General features: G+C 48.1%; 1 protein-coding gene across 2 annotated transcripts in view; it reads right to left on the reverse strand.

Annotated features, from left to right (window-relative positions):
* Nucleotides 1-889: 889 nt before the first annotated feature.
* The window catches only part of LOC311512911 (zinc finger RNA-binding protein-like), a 94,150-nt gene continuing 78,815 nt past the window's right edge, over nucleotides 890-16,224 (reverse strand). Inside the window, exons 16-19 of one of the 2 annotated variants that reach the window (XM_084614340.1) lie at nucleotides 15,297-15,392; nucleotides 7,193-7,304; nucleotides 6,411-6,508; nucleotides 890-1,207 (exon numbers count right to left, since the gene is read on the reverse strand). In XM_084614340.1, coding sequence (XP_084470466.1) covers nucleotides 905-1,207; nucleotides 6,411-6,508; nucleotides 7,193-7,304; nucleotides 15,297-15,392 — 609 coding nt within the window. In that variant the 3' untranslated portion in view covers nucleotides 890-904. The other variant, XM_084614341.1, reaches the window with a different exon arrangement.

A 16,224-nucleotide genomic window follows, 5' to 3' on the forward strand; every position in this document is an offset into this window, starting at 1 on the left:
GCTACACAAACATTAGCATGGACAAGTCTCCAGGCAGCGGCTGGAGTTTTATGGACCACACTCCCTCAACTCTTCACTCAGAGCAGATCTGAGAGACACGGGGCTTAAAATGCTGGTATGCATCGGAGCTATGCGAGTGTCCCACACGTGTTAGCACTGGAGAAGTGAAATATCATCGCAACGGAAGGAAATTTTTGAGAGAAATAAGCCTATTGTAGATGTCTTAAAGCACATATTTTCAGGTGAATTTATACTCCAATGAAAAAGTGAGGCTTGCATGGGATCGCGGAAACCTCCCCACACTCAAGTGACAACTGCGAGAGAGGTTTGGAAGGCTGCCAGGCAGTTTATCATCTCCAGGAGCAGTTTGTTTGGCAGCTGTTAGCTTTAGGTACATATCTTGCCTTCACCACCATAATATTGAGTTTGCATGTGTTGTGATCGCTTCGCCTTACCCCCCGAATCCAAAAGCACTTTCACGAGGATGTGCTGGAACTGGTATTTGCCTTTTCAGGTTCTGCTGCTAGCTCCGTACTTGTTCCCCGCCTTCCTTGTCGCCATGTGAGCTCACTACCTCAAATTGTGATGGGATCACTGCAGTTATGCTCCTTTCTGCTTTATGGCTCCGGCAACTTGATTTTCAAGTTTGGGATCGCTGTATCCACACTCGTGGCTTTTACTTCCTATTCTCTTTTATTATTATTTCAAACTGGATGATAAACTGTCATGTCCTCTTTTAGGGGCTGATCCAGACAAGGGGTCATGCACACCCTCAACTCCCACTGATGGCAGTAGGAACAGACAGTGCTCACAACATGATGGAAGACAACACACGGCGGAATCAGGGTTTTACTGACAAGTTACGGAGATTCTGCAGTACAAATGAGCGAGTGCACATTAGTTGCTACCCACACTGCAAATCTGAGGCAAGCAGCACAGCTTTGGTTAAAAAAACAATGCATTTATTTAGCAACCTGCACAAAAAGTTCTTATCTGTCCTTTTAAATATATTTATTTTGAAAAGATCAAAAAGATAAAACTCAGAAAAGGACGTATCACTGTACCCAAAAATGGTTCTGTGCAGCACCCATTTACAGAACAGCATTACATTCTTATTTGAAACTTTGGAGAGTTTCAAGCTTTTATTTTTCCATTTTCCAAGGCAGGGGTGCACGGGAGAATCTTCAGAACACAGGATCAGCATCATCTATGGAAAAAACAACAGCCAATTTATGGGAAATAAGGAATAACTTAAAAACAAAACCCACATTATTGTACATTAATCATTCTGGAATATTCTGCTACCTGGCACAACTCTCAGGATTGTACATAGAACGCAAAGAAGTTCATTTAATGCAATCTAAATAATAACCTAATGTGGATTTCAACAGTGCCAGTGAAATCTTCTTCCGTAAACTGAGAAGGCCTTGAATCAAATATAAGCTAAAAATGGCATATATAAGCTCTAAATTAGCAAGGGCTAGTTTCTCAGGACACACTAGTTTTAGGGTGTGGTGCTGTCTCAGACGATGTGTCATACCTGCTGACCATCTTGGATCACATTGATCTGCTTTCAGTGTTTAGAATTTGAAGCTCTTCTCCTGCTTCTCCCTACACTCTTATCTTAAGCCAGCATATAAACACGAACTAATTTGCAAAATATCATTTCCTCACTAACACCATGCCCTGAGCTAGGAGGTTACCAAAGGAAACCTTCAGCTTTCATAGGATATGCCAATCCGCTAGCAAAACAACGCTGATGGGTCACAACTGCCTGAAGAGGAGAATGCAAATGTAACTCAAAGAGCCCCAACCAGGCCACAGAACGTCTATGCACAGAGAGAAATTTTTCTATATTCGTTACTGTTCCCTGAACTGCCTTATAACCTCCATAGAGCATTTCTGTAGCACCTTGGCATGCAATGCAATAATTCTAGTCCTCTCAAGACTCTCAGCTCACCATACTGTCTTGTTTGTGATTTCTTGGTGCTCAGGACCTGAGCTGAGAATTGCTGTCCTAAAGAATTCATCCTCAACTGCAGCCAATCCATCCATTTTCACAAATATAAACCTAAATCTTTGTTTACAGTTCCAATTGACCCCTTTTCTTGGGAAGAAATTCACTCCAATTTGAGATACAGATACAAAAGGGTTTTGGTCTTCTCCCCAGGGGTTCAAGGAGAAAAGCAATTTAATGTGCTCGGAACGGGAAGCACGGCTGAGTTCTATTTAATGGTGAATAGAACAAGTATTTTTCGTTAAAAAGATAATCCAAGAATTTGCTGTTGAGATTAAAAATGCTGAATAACGTTAGAAAACCCAAACCAAAGTATTAATGGAGTTTATAAAAAAAGGTTTAAATGAGGATCTGGGTGTGAAGTTGAAGTGCTGAGAGTTTAGGATAATCACCATCCATTCAATCAGCTACCTGACTTGTGATCACTTGCTAGTCCAGAGTCCCCCAAATTGTGGGGGGCGCTGGAACATTTTGGGAGGCTGCGGCGGGGCCTGGGCCAGCCTCCCTAGGGAGGGAGTGCGTGCCACCCGGCTCAACCCCACCCCCAGTTGCTGGCCCCCACCGCAGCTCTGCTCCCGACCCAGGGCCAAGTTTGGGGACAAGAGTGGAACTGCATGGGGCCGTGGGCTCAGCTGCAGGCCCCCACCATGGCCTAGGCTGTGGCTTCACCCCTGCCCTCAGCCTCGGCCCCTCGCCATGGCTCTGTTCCTGGCCCCACTCCCTGCCTAGATATACCCCTACCTGTGGCCCCTTTATCTGTCCTTCCCACCCCCACGCTGGGAGCTATGGAAGGTTGATGGGGTAAGGGGGGTGCCACCCTGAAAAGTTTGGGGACCACTGTGCTAGTGGGATTCATTGGTTAAATACTAGACATTAGATAGTAAATGGAAGCATAACTCCTTTATTTTATTTTTTTCATTTTTCTCCTTTTTTCCAGGTAGCACTACAAAGACATTCAAATATTAAAGCCACGTTACAGGCCGTCCTTTAAACACACATAAAATAACCAAATGAACTGTGTCAAGTGACCCTAGAACACAACGTTGTCAAAATAAAAGTTCTTTAAAAGAAAAAAAATGCCATTGGGCAACCAATTGAGAAACCCTCCACATAGAAACAGGTTGATCCAATCACTACTGGCTGCCCAATGCTAGGCTATCAGCTTTCCCAGATGGGCTTGCTGGCTATACACTAAGTGCTGAGATCAAGCCCTTCACCCCCGTTTCTGTCAGTGCAGCTAGGACACCCTTCCTTTGCTCAGCATCAGAAGATTTTACGGAATGGTAATCCAAACAAACAGGGCTATCAAAGCCTGAAATTTTCTATTTCCGAGAGGTGCTGCTGAGAAATGCCTGGCTTTAAAAATGGACTAAATGTTAAACTGTGCAGATTAAAAAAAAAAAAAAAGGCAGCAGCTTTTCCCTGTGTGGGTCCTGGCCACCTCTCTTTGGAAGGCACTCATTGGTATGCAGAGAATCTCTGTGGTTAGTGAGTATACTGTCATGTAACAGGTATTAGAAAGTTAGCACGCTGGCCCTATTCTTAGCACCACCACTTCAGACTGTTCAGAGTAGCACTTACCCCCTACTCATAGTGTCACCTCGACGGGCACATATTTTTTGCTTTCCCGGAAGAGAAAAACTATGCAAAGTTGCAAACTACAATACCAAACAGGAGAAACCGTTCCAGTTTTTCCCCCTCTTTTTTAGACAGCATGTTTTACAGGGGTGTTTTTAACTACACTGTGAGGTGTCTAATGGAGAACTATAAATCCAAGGGAATTAAACATTGCAGACTCTGTCATTTCTACTGCCAACTGTCATTTATAAGTTGGCTGATTTGCCAAAAATGGCTCTGAGCAAGCAGCTTATGTACCTCTTTACAATGCAGCACCCACTTCACTGCCCCAAAGTGGGAGCGCACAAAGTGCAAGATCCCCTTCCAAAAGAAAAAAAAAAAAAATCAAATCAAACTGGTCAATTTCAGACAGACACTCCAGATCCAGCTAGAAACTGCCTCCCATTTCAGGCTGGACAGCTAAAGTGAACACGGACACACTTTTTAAAGATACAAACCCAATAAATGTGTGTTTTCCTTTACATGTCATGGGACATATTTAAAGCTTAAGAGAAATACCAGAGTTTAAAAAAAGTGCCTGCCTCAATCTATCTATGTTGCTGTGGGGAGGGTTTCTTCTGGGGGGAGGACGGGGGGATGGGCGCACAGGAAGGGGACGTAATAGAGGGAGAGGGACTGTTGCCATAATCAACTTTACTCTTACGGAATGATGCAATTTATGTAATGATTTAAGCACAATTTAAAACAAATCTACAGTACGTTATTTCAAGGGAAAAAACACTAAAATTGCCAAATGTCAGACTAAACAGCAACTCATATTTATATATAAAAAATTAAAGTCATGTGAACATTATCTCAGCAAATGCTACAACAGTGGTTAGGCATCATCATCTTCCTCTTTTTTGTGCTTCTTCCCGTCGCCCTCGCCCTCAGCTGTCTCACTGGTGTCTCGTCTCCTTTTTCTGTTGCGTGCATTAAGTCTATTTTTAGGAGGTGGCAAAGGGTCCATTCCAAGTACTTTGTGTATCTGCCTGAAAGCTAGCATCCTTAAAGCATGCTAGAGGAGGAAGCAGAAGAAACATTAAGGATGGTACCATTGACAGGACAGTAGTAGGCATGACACAGCTGATACCACATAGCCTATGGTATCTTCTGCGTACAGCAGCCTTTATAGTCACACACTGCAGGCTGGAGTTTAAAGCTAACAACAACAACAACATGTTCTAAATACCAAGTACAGATACAAAGTACAAAGGACCTTACTGCACAGCTGCTGAGAGCTCATACGTTCAATTAAAATCCGGGAAAGCTGAGCTAGTCAGTTCCTCTGAAAAATCTGGCCTCACATTTTTTGTCCTGATCCAAAACCTGCTGAAGTCAATGGCAATCTTTACAATAGTTTCTAGCTCTTAAAAAGACTGTTCCCAAAGCCCCACAAAGAGCTAGAAACCACTGTTCTTTGTTTGGCAGAAGAAACAGAGTACAAATAGTAGCAGTCTTCTCACATCCCACATTGATCCATCCTAGAATGATCTCCTGCCTGCTATACCAACAGAAGTGATTCTAACTCCCTCGACCCTTTAGTCTAACTCCCTCCCTAGACATCTCTGTTAGGTACTCTCATTATTCACTGGGGTCTAAGTAGAAAATGCTATACAGAGGCCACATAGTAATATCTAATCTAAAGTCTTGAGTTTAATACAAGCCAGAAAGGTGAAAATTCAATATTTAACTGGTAAGCCTACCAGGGTTGTTCTACACACAGGCAATACTTAGCTCAGAAGCAGAGATCAGTGTGAATTCCTAAGCCAAATATCTGACTTCAGCCTACTGCTCTGGAGATGTCAGGCAAGATTACATACACTAAAAGCATTTTTAATTTTTTCTACCATGTAGTGGCTGGCTTGCAAGATGATTTTTTTAATTTTAAAATTGCATTACATTGCCTGCCAACATCCTAACAATTTTTGACTGATACTCATACCATTGCTGACGTGGCCAACAGGAGCAGATTTTAGATATTGAGAGCAGAAAATGCAGCCCACAGCTTGCCTCTTCACATAAAATCTGATTAAACTGGCAGCTTTTGAGGCTGGTGGATGTAAAGAACTATCACCACACTGTTCATTAAGAAAATTAATAGTATTATAAAGAAATATGGTTGTGCACATTTTTAAAGCATTAACTTAAGGAACACATGGACTTACATTTGATGTTTTTTTACTTCACCTGTTACCATTACACTAACCATAAAGATGGCTAACAAGATTAGAGAAAAATTGTAATTTTTTCATTACGTTTACTTTTTGACAATTCTGTATTTTCTAGTCCATTTCACTGGTTTTCCCTATAGTCAGTTTCCCCTTGTTTTTTTTATGTATTTACCCCTTAATCCCTCCAAGCCACACAGGAGAGAAAACCGTTTTGAAAATAGGAAAATACAACTAAAAAATGGGTAGGGAGACTTGGAGGCAAATGCAATACTGAAACTGACTTAACTCTCTTTAAAGGCAAGTTTACTCTTCAATATGAAGTATTTTTCACATTGATCTATTTCTTTATTTTTAAAGAAGCGTGTAAATTAGGTGCAGCTTTCAGAGTCACAGAGTTGTTAACATGGCTTTTGGGGTCACAAACACATAAAATTGCAAACCAGAGGTTGTCCCTTACCATGGGAGCTGTAGCTGTTTTCAAAACCTTAACTGGAAAGGATACAGTAACCTCAAATACCAATGTATACCAGATGCTTCTCTTTACAGAATGCTTCTACTGAAGTTTCCTTCTCAGTGCTATTAGAAATAACTGTCTTATCTACCTGTGCACTGGCTGTAATATCCTCTCGTTCCTGACTGGTCATAGTCTCTAGAGCATCCATTTCATCTTTCTCACAGGGATCTTGTAGCCCAGGTCCATCTGAATGCAAGGGGAAGAAGAAACCACAACTCTAAAACTCACTATGATCAGGGTTTAAGAAAAAGATGTTTTTAAAAAAATCACATGTAAATAATTTCCAAACGTACAGTGTTAGTTACAAAAAGAAAAGGAGTTCTTGTGGTACCTTAGAGACTAACAAATTTATTTGAGCATAAGCTTTCATGAGCTACAGCTCACTTCATCATAGTTACAGTATCACTGACATTGCTTTTCACTAGTTATGATGATGGGTTACTTTTTTTGCACTTCACTCAACTTGAACAAGGAAACCTCACTAGTCAGTTTCATTTCTGCATTCTCAGGGACTGACACAGAATGCTAAAGTGCTTGGGGTTTATATTTTGTAAAATCTTGCTTAAAAGTTTTAATGAGAGCAATATTATTAATGCACACACAAGTGTTCGGCCTAAACTATCCGAATCTCTTTAAGCACTTCAAAATAAAAAATAATCAACTCCTTCCCATCAATCAAAAAGGCACATACAACTGAGTCCCAGAATCAGTGCTGTGGACAGTTTATTCCAACAGTCATACTTTATCATCTGTTCAGTGGGAAACGATCACAAAATGCAGCATGTACTGCGGGATGACAATACAGATGGCCCAATCCACTGTTTCAAAGATTTTGTGGAGTGACATTACAGATATAAGTTTACAACTGACCCATCAAGAGTGTTCCCGTGGCTACACATTCAAGAACTCGGCGCATGGCATCTCCAGGACTTAGCGGACTTGTTGCACTACTTAAAGCCTTTTCTACAAGAAGTTCCATTGCCTGCAGGAAAGACAAAATCAGGGTTGACTTTTTAAATGAGGAAATGAAGCTAAAATACAATTTCTTAAAAATATAAGCAATGGTGTGTCCTCCACAAAAGGCTGGCAGCTTCTGCGAAGGAAAGAATCCTTTCCTTAGGACTGTGTCTTGCTTTTTAGCTCTTTAAAACGAGACTCAAGATACTGCTAAGGAAGCCTTGTAAAACCATCACGAACATCTAAGCTCCTGCAAAAAACCCTTCTTGTCTACTTGTGCTATGACAATAATAATGAAAACATTTTACTTGCTTGTCAACAAAAATTATTTGGGTGAGAGAATGGACAAATAGAACTTTGCAAGGCTGAGCTTAAGAGAATTCACAACTCAGTTCAGAGTTGGCTACTAACTTCTTTCTAAAAAAACTCTCTTTAGCAAGTCACATGATAGAATTCTGCACCTACAGGACTTACGGAAGTCTGGTCACTTTCTTAGCAAAATTAGGACTGACCAAAGGATTTGGACCACTGTATGCTACATGGGACCATTTAGACCAGCTCCTCTATGGTTTCTTTGGGCATTTATTAGTTGATAATAGCCCTGTTATTTATTGGCTCTTTTCTAAAAATGTTCAAGTTTATCATCACTTGTTTATTAAATTATTTTGTAAACCTACAGGCATCTACCAGTGAAACCCTTGTCACCTTTTATCCAGCTTTCCTATGATGTTTATATGATTCTATTACTACTGTATTAGAAAGTTTTGTCCAATCACCATCAGTAGCATTACAGTTGCACTATAAGTTCCCAATCAAGATCCCATTGTACTAGTGTGACGATGTGACTCAGCAGGGAGGGGGGAGTGTTGACCTGGGAATGTGCCCTGGGGATGGGAGACCTGAGAGCCTGTCACCTGAGCCAGGAGGGGGAGGGGGAGGGGGAGGTAACACCTCTGCCCAGGAATGTGGACGGAGACTGCAGCAGGGAACCTGCTGGGTGGGTTTAGTTTGCAGTTTGGGGCTGGGGAGAGGAACACAGAGAACCCCAGGGCTGGGGTCTAAGCTCCCTGCTCCCCCAGAAGGACATGATTGAGGGGTCCTGGTTGTACCCACAAGCTCTGTTGTGGACTGTGTTCCTGTTGTCCAATAAACCTTCTGTTTTACTGGCTGGCTGAGAGTCTCAGTGGATCCCAGGAAGAGGGGTGCAGGGCCTGGACTCCCCCACACTCCGTGACAACTGGTGGTAACGGTGGGATCTACTGCACCCCGTGAACGGCGCTTCCTGCAGTAAGTGACTGGGGAACAGTAAAACGAAGGGGAATTGACGGGGACCAGGCGTGCTGAAGATTCAGAGAGAGACGGTTTCGGGGGGCGGTTAACCCCTGGGAATGTGTGACCAGAGAGAAGGACTTTTGCAGTAACAGGGTCCCCCGGGGGATTGCAGCGAGCGGTCCCAGGGGCGGAGGAGTCCGCAGCTCGACCCTGGCAAAGAGGTGGTGACCTCAAGAAGGACTGGCACACTAAGGGTTTTTCCTGGAAACCGTGGGAAGCTGCCCGGCCTGCGAGTGGCCAGCAGGGAGATGTACGCTAAACGCCTTAAGAGCGACCTGGTGGAGCTGTGCAGGCAGAGGGGGCTGCGCATCGGGAGGTCCACCAAGGAACAGCTGATTGCCCAGTTGGAGGAGAGGGATCGCTTGGATGACCCGATCCCTGTCTCTGAGGGAAGCCGCCCGGCGGACGCAGCGTGGGCCCTGGGGCCTGACCGGGCTGGGAGGGGTCAGACTGCTGCCCAGTACATCCCGAGACCCTTCCTACCTATGTCTGGGGGAGGGGTTGGGGGAAGCCCAGCGAATACCGAGGGCACCCTGACCCCAGCAGCCAGCAGGGGATCCTCCCGGCGGAGCTCCCCATCCCTGGAGCGGAGGCGGCTGGAATGGGAGAGGGAGAATGAAAATGAGGGAGCTGGAGGATCATGAAAAACAACGTCAACATGAGGAGAAACAACGTCAACATGAGCAGGAGGAGAAGGAGAGGGAACGTCAGGAGAAGGAGAAACAAAGACAGCACGAACTGGAGCTGGCCAGGCTGAGGAGCAGTGGGGCCCCGGCTGTGGTGGGTGAGGGGGGACCCAAGACTGCAAGGAACTTTGATAAGTGCTTCCTGGCCCAGCGTAAGGAAGGGGAAGACATAGATAGCTTCCTGACGGCCTTTGAGAATGCCTGTGAGCTGCACAGGGTTGACCCTGCAGACAGGCTCCAGTTTCTCACCCCCTTACTGGACCCCAAAGCCGTGGAGGTGTACAGCCGGATGACAGGGCCGGAGGCAGGGGACTATGAACTGTTCAAACAGGCCCTGCTCCGTGAGTTTGGGCTGACCCCCGAGATGTACCGGAGAAGGTTCCGGAGTCAGCGTAAAACGCCTGAGGTCACCTACCTACAACTGGTCAACCGGATGCAGGGGTATGCCCGCAAGTGGACAGCTGGGGCCCAAGCTAAAGAGGACCTGCTTGACCTAATCGTACTGGAGCAACTGTATGATCAGTGCCCTTCCGACCTGAGGCTGTGGTTGGTGGACAAAAAGCTCGAGAACCCCCAGCACGCAGGGCAGCTGGCCGACGAGTTTGTGAACAGTCGGTCAGGGGGTAGCAGGGAGGAGTCCCAAAAGAACAGGCCCCCCCCCCGATGCAGAGAGAGAGTCACCAGGGGGCCTCCCAGCGGGGAAATAGGGAGAACCCCCTTGAAAGGGGAACGCCTGGCGTCGGGCCCCTCCGACCTGCTCGAGGGGACCAACGTGACCTGAGCTGCTATCACTGTGGCAAGAGAGGCCACGTACGGTCCCAGTGCCCCGGGCTCAGGGACAAACTGAGCAGACCCAACCTACCCAGGGTTAACTGGGTAGGGACCCAGCTGGACGAGGGGCAGACGACCCAGGAAAGGGGGCCTACCAGTTTACTACCTGCTCAGGAGGGAAGAGTACCCCAGGCCAGCTCCGCCAGAGGGCTGGAGGCTCTGGACTCAGGGTGCTCGGTTTACAGGGTGGGCGCGGGGCTGTCCCTCCGGAGAAAGTGCCTTGTTCCCCTGGAGGTGGATGGGAGGAAGGTCAATGGATACTGGGATACGGGCGCGGAGGTGACGCTGACCCGGCCTGAGGTGGTGGCCCCAGATCGGGTGGTGCCCAACACCTACCTGACCCTGACAGGGGTGGGCGGGACCCCATTTAAGGTGCCCGTGGCAAGGGTACACCTGAAATGGGGGGCCAAGGAGGGCCCCAAGGATGTGGGGGTACACCACCATTTGCCCACTGAAGTTTTGATGGGGGGAGACCTAGAGGACTGGCCAAGCAAGCCCCAGACCGCCCTGGTAGTGACCCGTAGCCAGAGCCGGCGAGGGGCACTGCGTCCTGACCTCGGGGAGGGTACCACACCAGAGGCGCAGGACCCTACCCTGGTGGGGAGGGAGCGCCGAGGGGCACGGCTCAGAGAGGCTGAGGCCTGAGACCTGACCACTGAGGGGGAACCGGGCCCCATCCCTTCCCCAGCCGCTGAGTTCCAGGCCGAGTTGAGGAAAGATCCCTCCTTGCGGAAGCTCAGGGACCTGGCCGACCTTGGTGTGGTACGGACCATGAGGAGAGGCTGCCAGGAGAGGTTCCTGTGGGAGAAGGGGTTCCTGTACCGAGAATGGGCTCCCCCAGGGGAAGTGGAGTCCTGTGGGATCAGGAGGCAGCTGGTGGTCCCCCAGAAGTATCGGCGCAAGCTCCTGTACCTGGCCCATGACATCCCCCTCGCAGGGCACCAGGGAATCTGGCGCACCCGGCAGAGGTTGCTACAGAACTTTTACTGGCCCGGGGTCTTTACCACGGTCCGGCAGTATTGCCGATCCTGTGACCCCTGTCAGAGGGTGGGGACGGCCTGGGACAAGGGGAAAGCGGCTTTGAGACCTTTGCCCATCATAGAGGAGCCTTTCCAGAAGGTGGCCATGGACATCGTGGGGCCTCTCAGCAAGACGACCCGGTCGGGGAAGAAATACATTCTGGTGGTGGTAGATTTTGCCACCCGCTACCCCGAGGCAGTGCCCTTAGCTTCCATTGAAGCCGACACCGTGGCCGATGCGCTCCTGACCATTTTCAGCCGAGTGGGGTTCCCCAAGGAAGTCTTGACAGACCAAGGCTCCAACTTCATGTCGGCCCTGCTCCAGTGCTTGTGGGAGAAATGTGGGGTCCGGCACAACTGGGCCTCAGCTTATCACCCCCAGTCCAATGGGCTGGTGGAGAGGTTTAACGGGACGCTAAAGATGATGCTGAAAACCTTTATGAATCAGCACCCGCAGGATTGGGACAAGTACTTACCTCACCTGCTGTTCGCGTACAGGGAGGTGCCCCAGGAGTCTACCGGATTTTCGCCTTTCGAACTGTTATATGGAAGGAGGGTGAGGGGCCCCCTGGACGTGATGAGAGACGAGTGGGAGGGGAAGGCCACTCCCGATGGAGAGTCAGTGGTGGAGTATGTCCTGATCTTCCGAGAGAGACTGGCTGAACTCATGGGCCTGGCCAGGGAGAATCTGGCCAGAGCCCAGAGGAAGCAGAAGGTCTGGTATGACCGCACAGCGCGGGCCCGTGCCTACGCCACCGGGGATCAGGTGATGGTTCTCATCCCAGTGAGAAAGAACAAACTACAGGCCGCCTGGGAGGGCCCTTTCAAGGTCGTCAAGCAGCTCAATGAGGTAAACTATGTGGTGGAGCTGTCGAACCGGGCGCACCACCGCCGGGTGTACCATGTGAATATGATGAAGCCATATTATGCCAGGGGGAAGGTGGTGTTGGCCGTGTGTGGACAGTGGGAAGAGCAGGGAGATGACCCTTTAGTAGATCTATTCCCTGGGACCAGAGCTGGTTCCCCCCCGGAAGCAATTCCCCTCTCGGATCAGCTAACCCCTGCCCAGCAAGCTGAGGTCAGGGGGGTGCTGCATCCGTACCGACAGCTGTTTTCCAACCAGCCTGGATGCACTAATCTGACTGTCCACCGGGTGCAGACCGGGTCGCACCCACCGATAAGATGCTTCCCCTTCCGAGTCACAGGGAAAACTGCTCAGGACCTGGAAAGAGAGGTCCGGGACATGCTGGCTTTGGGGGTGATCCAGCCATCTGCCAGCCCTTGGGCCTCGCCGGTGGTGCTGGTCCCCAAAAAGGACGGGTCGGTCCGGTTCTGTGTGGACTATCGGAAGCTCGATGCCATCACTGTATCTGATGCCTACCCCATGCCCAGGCCGGACGAGCTCCTAGACAAGCTGGGAGGAGCTCAGTACCTTACCACCATGGACCTTACAAAGGGCTACTGGCAAGTGCCACTGGATGCAGATGCCTGACTGAAATCGGCCTTTATCACCCCTCTGGGGCTCTATGAGTTCCTGACCCTGCCTTTCGGCCTCAAGGGAGCGCCGGCCACCTTCCAGCGCCTGGTGGACCAGCTCCTGAGGCGGATGGAGAGTTTTGCCGTGGCGTATATTGATGACATCTGTGTCTTTAGCCAGACCTGGGAGGACCACGTGTCCCAGGTTAGACAAGTGCTGGACCGACTCCAGGGGGCTGGGCTGACTGTAAAAGCGGAGAAGTGCAAGGTGGGGATGGCGGAAGTATCTTACCTGGGCCATCGGGTGGGGAGCGGCCGCCTAAAGCCGGAACCAGCCAAGGTGGAGGTGATCAGAGACTGGCCCGCTCCCCACACCAAAAAGCAGGTCCAAGCCTTTATTGGGATGGCAGGATACTACCGAAGATTTGTGCCCCACTTTAGCGCCATAGCCACCCCCATCACTGAGCTATGCAAGAAGGGGAAGCCAGACAAGGTGGTCTGGACCGAGCAGTGCCAGGAGGCTTTCCGGGCGCTGAAGGAGGCTCTGGTCAGTGGCCCAGTCCTGGCAAACCGAGACTTTGACAAGCCCTTTGTGGTGTTCACCGACGCCTCCGACACGGGACTGGGGGCAGTGTTAATGCAGGAGGATGAAAAGGGGGAGAGACACCCCATCGTGTACCTGAGCAAGAAGTTGCTACCCCGGGAGCAACACTACGCGGCCATCGAGAAGGAGTGCCTGGCCATGGTGTGGGCCCTCAAGAAACTAGAGCCCTATCTCTTCGGGCGACACTTCACCGTCTACATCGACCACTCTCCCCTGACCTGGCTGCACCAGATGAAAGGAGCCAATGCCAAGCTCCTGAGATGGAGCCTGCTCCTGCAGGATTACGACATGGACGTGGTCCACATGAAGGGAAGTGCCAACCTGATAGCGGATGCGCTGTCCCGGAGAGGGGGCCCCGAACTTCCCCAGGTCACTGGTCTCAGTGACCCCGCTCAGTTCAGTCTCGAAGGGGGGAGAGATGTGACTATGTGACTCAGCAGGGAGGGGGGAGTGTTGACCTGGGAATGTGCCCTGGGGATGGGAGACCTGAGAGCCTGTCACCTGAGCCAGGAGGGGGAGGGGGAGGTAACACCTCTGCCCAGGAATGTGGACGGAGACTGCAGCAGGGAACCTGCTGGGTGGGTTTAGTTTGCAGTTTGGGGCTGGGGAGAGGAACACAGGGAACCCCAGGGCTGGGGTCTAAGCTCCCTGCTCCCCCAGAAGGACGTGATTGAGGGGTCCTGGTTGTACCCACAAGCTCTGTTATGGACTGTGTTCCTGTTGTCCAATAAACCTTCTGTTTTACTGGCTGGCTGAGAGTCTCAGTGGATCCCAGGAAGAGGGGTGCAGGGCCTGGACTCCCCCACACTCCGTGACAACTAGACATTGAATACACACACAGTAAGACAGTTCTGGGCCCATGGTACTTACAATCCTCCAGCCGCGGTAAGAGCTGGAAAAGAAGGGGTAGCAATGTGAAGAAAGCAAATGTGCTTCCCTCTCAAGAAGCCAATTCATCCCCCTACCACAGGTTAACAGAACATGTGCAGAAAGAGGAGGGGGTAGAAAGAGGGGACTATTGTACAAGCAAGTACCAGTGGGGACTCTCTCCAAAGGTTAGGTTCATTTCTTCAGCCAAATATAATGAGAGCAAGTCCCTCAACTGCTCCTAAACCAGCAGCACAAAGGCAACAAAGACCGATGAACAAGACCAAAACAATAACTGACACCAGGGTTCAATTACACCGGAGGGATAAAATGTGTTCCTACATTATATTTTTAGTATTTATTGAGGCAATCCACAAGTTAGACTAATGCAGTAGCTAGTATGGCAGAAGGTTTCCTAAGTAGAACTGTATGGTTTACAATAAATAAAATCCAACTAGCTTCCCCAGTTGTTTAAGACTTTCTGAAATAGACATACTCTCTGCAGAGTCTTGATATGCGTAATATGAATAGGACTCCTGGAAGCCTTGTGAGAGAAGAGAGTTCCAGGTCTGCATGGAGCATGTAAACCCACGTAACAGCACAGTGGATTTAGAGCTCAGCTGTGTTAGGAGTTTGTATGTTATACACATATCTGACTCTGTATAGAGTGTCTACAGTCATGCTGATGTTGCTGTTCACATTCTGAGGAAAGGGACCTCTTCTCACAGTGCTCTAGCTAAATCATACTGCTTATGTGGCCTGCAGACATGGGCTGAGGCACCATACTTGTTATAGCCAAGTATGAAGTTGAAAATCTGAGATGACTGCAGATATGCACTAATTATTTTAAACTGTCACAGTCTCCACCCCCGTAAGAGGATCTGGAATTGAATAACTACATACATTTGCTTTGGTGAAGAGGCTATGGAGGATGGATTCCCTATTGCTGAGCAACAGTCTTCTTGTTAGTCTATAGAAAAGGGAGGGTAAATGTAGACCATATTCTGGGACCTACTGAGGTCAGCAGGCTTTACCACTGACGTCAACAGATTCAGCCCTATGTATCCACTGTACTTGTGTGCTTAGCTTATCTTTTACATCATTTCAATATCCCTGATAATCATCACTGTTGCTAAAAAGAAGCGTCTTACATGATAGCAATCAAAGGAAGGATGTCACAGAAAAGGCTTCGGTCTTCTTACCCAATCTGGAAGTGCCCCCCATGTTGGTACACGTTGGCAAAGATCTCGCAGAACCCTGATGATAATCACACATGACTGCAGACCGTTAGCTCTAGCCTTTATGGAAAGAAACAAGACTGCTAACAGAAAATACCTAAGACAATAAAAACCTAAGGTCATACAAGCAACAAAACAAAACTCATTAAAAATATCTTAGAGTCTGAGGAAAATATTCTCCTTATCTGAATATTAAACCATTTGACTTCACATGGAGCAAAGTGTGCACTGTGTAATACGCCATGTAAAAATGCAATGGGGCACTGGCATGCCAAAAAAAGGGTGAGGTAGAACAAAACCAAAAGAGATAAAGAAACTAACCTATCTAGTTAAGAGAAGGGTACACCAATTGTGTTCAAGATTTTGAGCACTCTCAGGGTAAGCAACATTATTTGTGGATTCAGGGCTAGCAAAAGATGTTAGATTGGCAGCTCTGAATACTCAAATCCTCTACTTATCCACAAAGCAGGTAAAGAATGATCAGGACAGGGCAGGCTTCAGTTCTCCACTAGCCAATGCATCGCAAGTGTCCTGGAGAGACCAATGGGGATGTTATCTCTCAGGAGCTATTCAGCTCCTGATTTTCTGTTGGGGTTGTGCACAGTGCTAATTATGGTGGTGGATTTTATAAGTATTTCTTAAACAACTAGAGAGACATGGTGGGGTAATATCTTTTATTGGACCAACTTCCACTGATGAAAGAGACAAGCTTGAAAGCTGACACAGAGCTCTTCTTCAGATCTGGGAAAGGTAGACAAGAGTGTCACAGCTAAAAACAAGGTTTGTTTAGCATAAGGAATTAATATGTTGTAAGAAACCACTCAAGATGAATTGGAAAGTTAACACCTCTGCCGTCAAAGGACAAAGGAAGGTCAGTGGCTCTTATACAATT

This window comes from Lepidochelys olivacea (assembly GCF_965140295.1).
Source record: "Lepidochelys olivacea isolate rLepOli2 genome assembly, chromosome: 25".
NCBI classification, from domain to species: domain Eukaryota; kingdom Metazoa; phylum Chordata; order Testudines; family Cheloniidae; genus Lepidochelys; species Lepidochelys olivacea.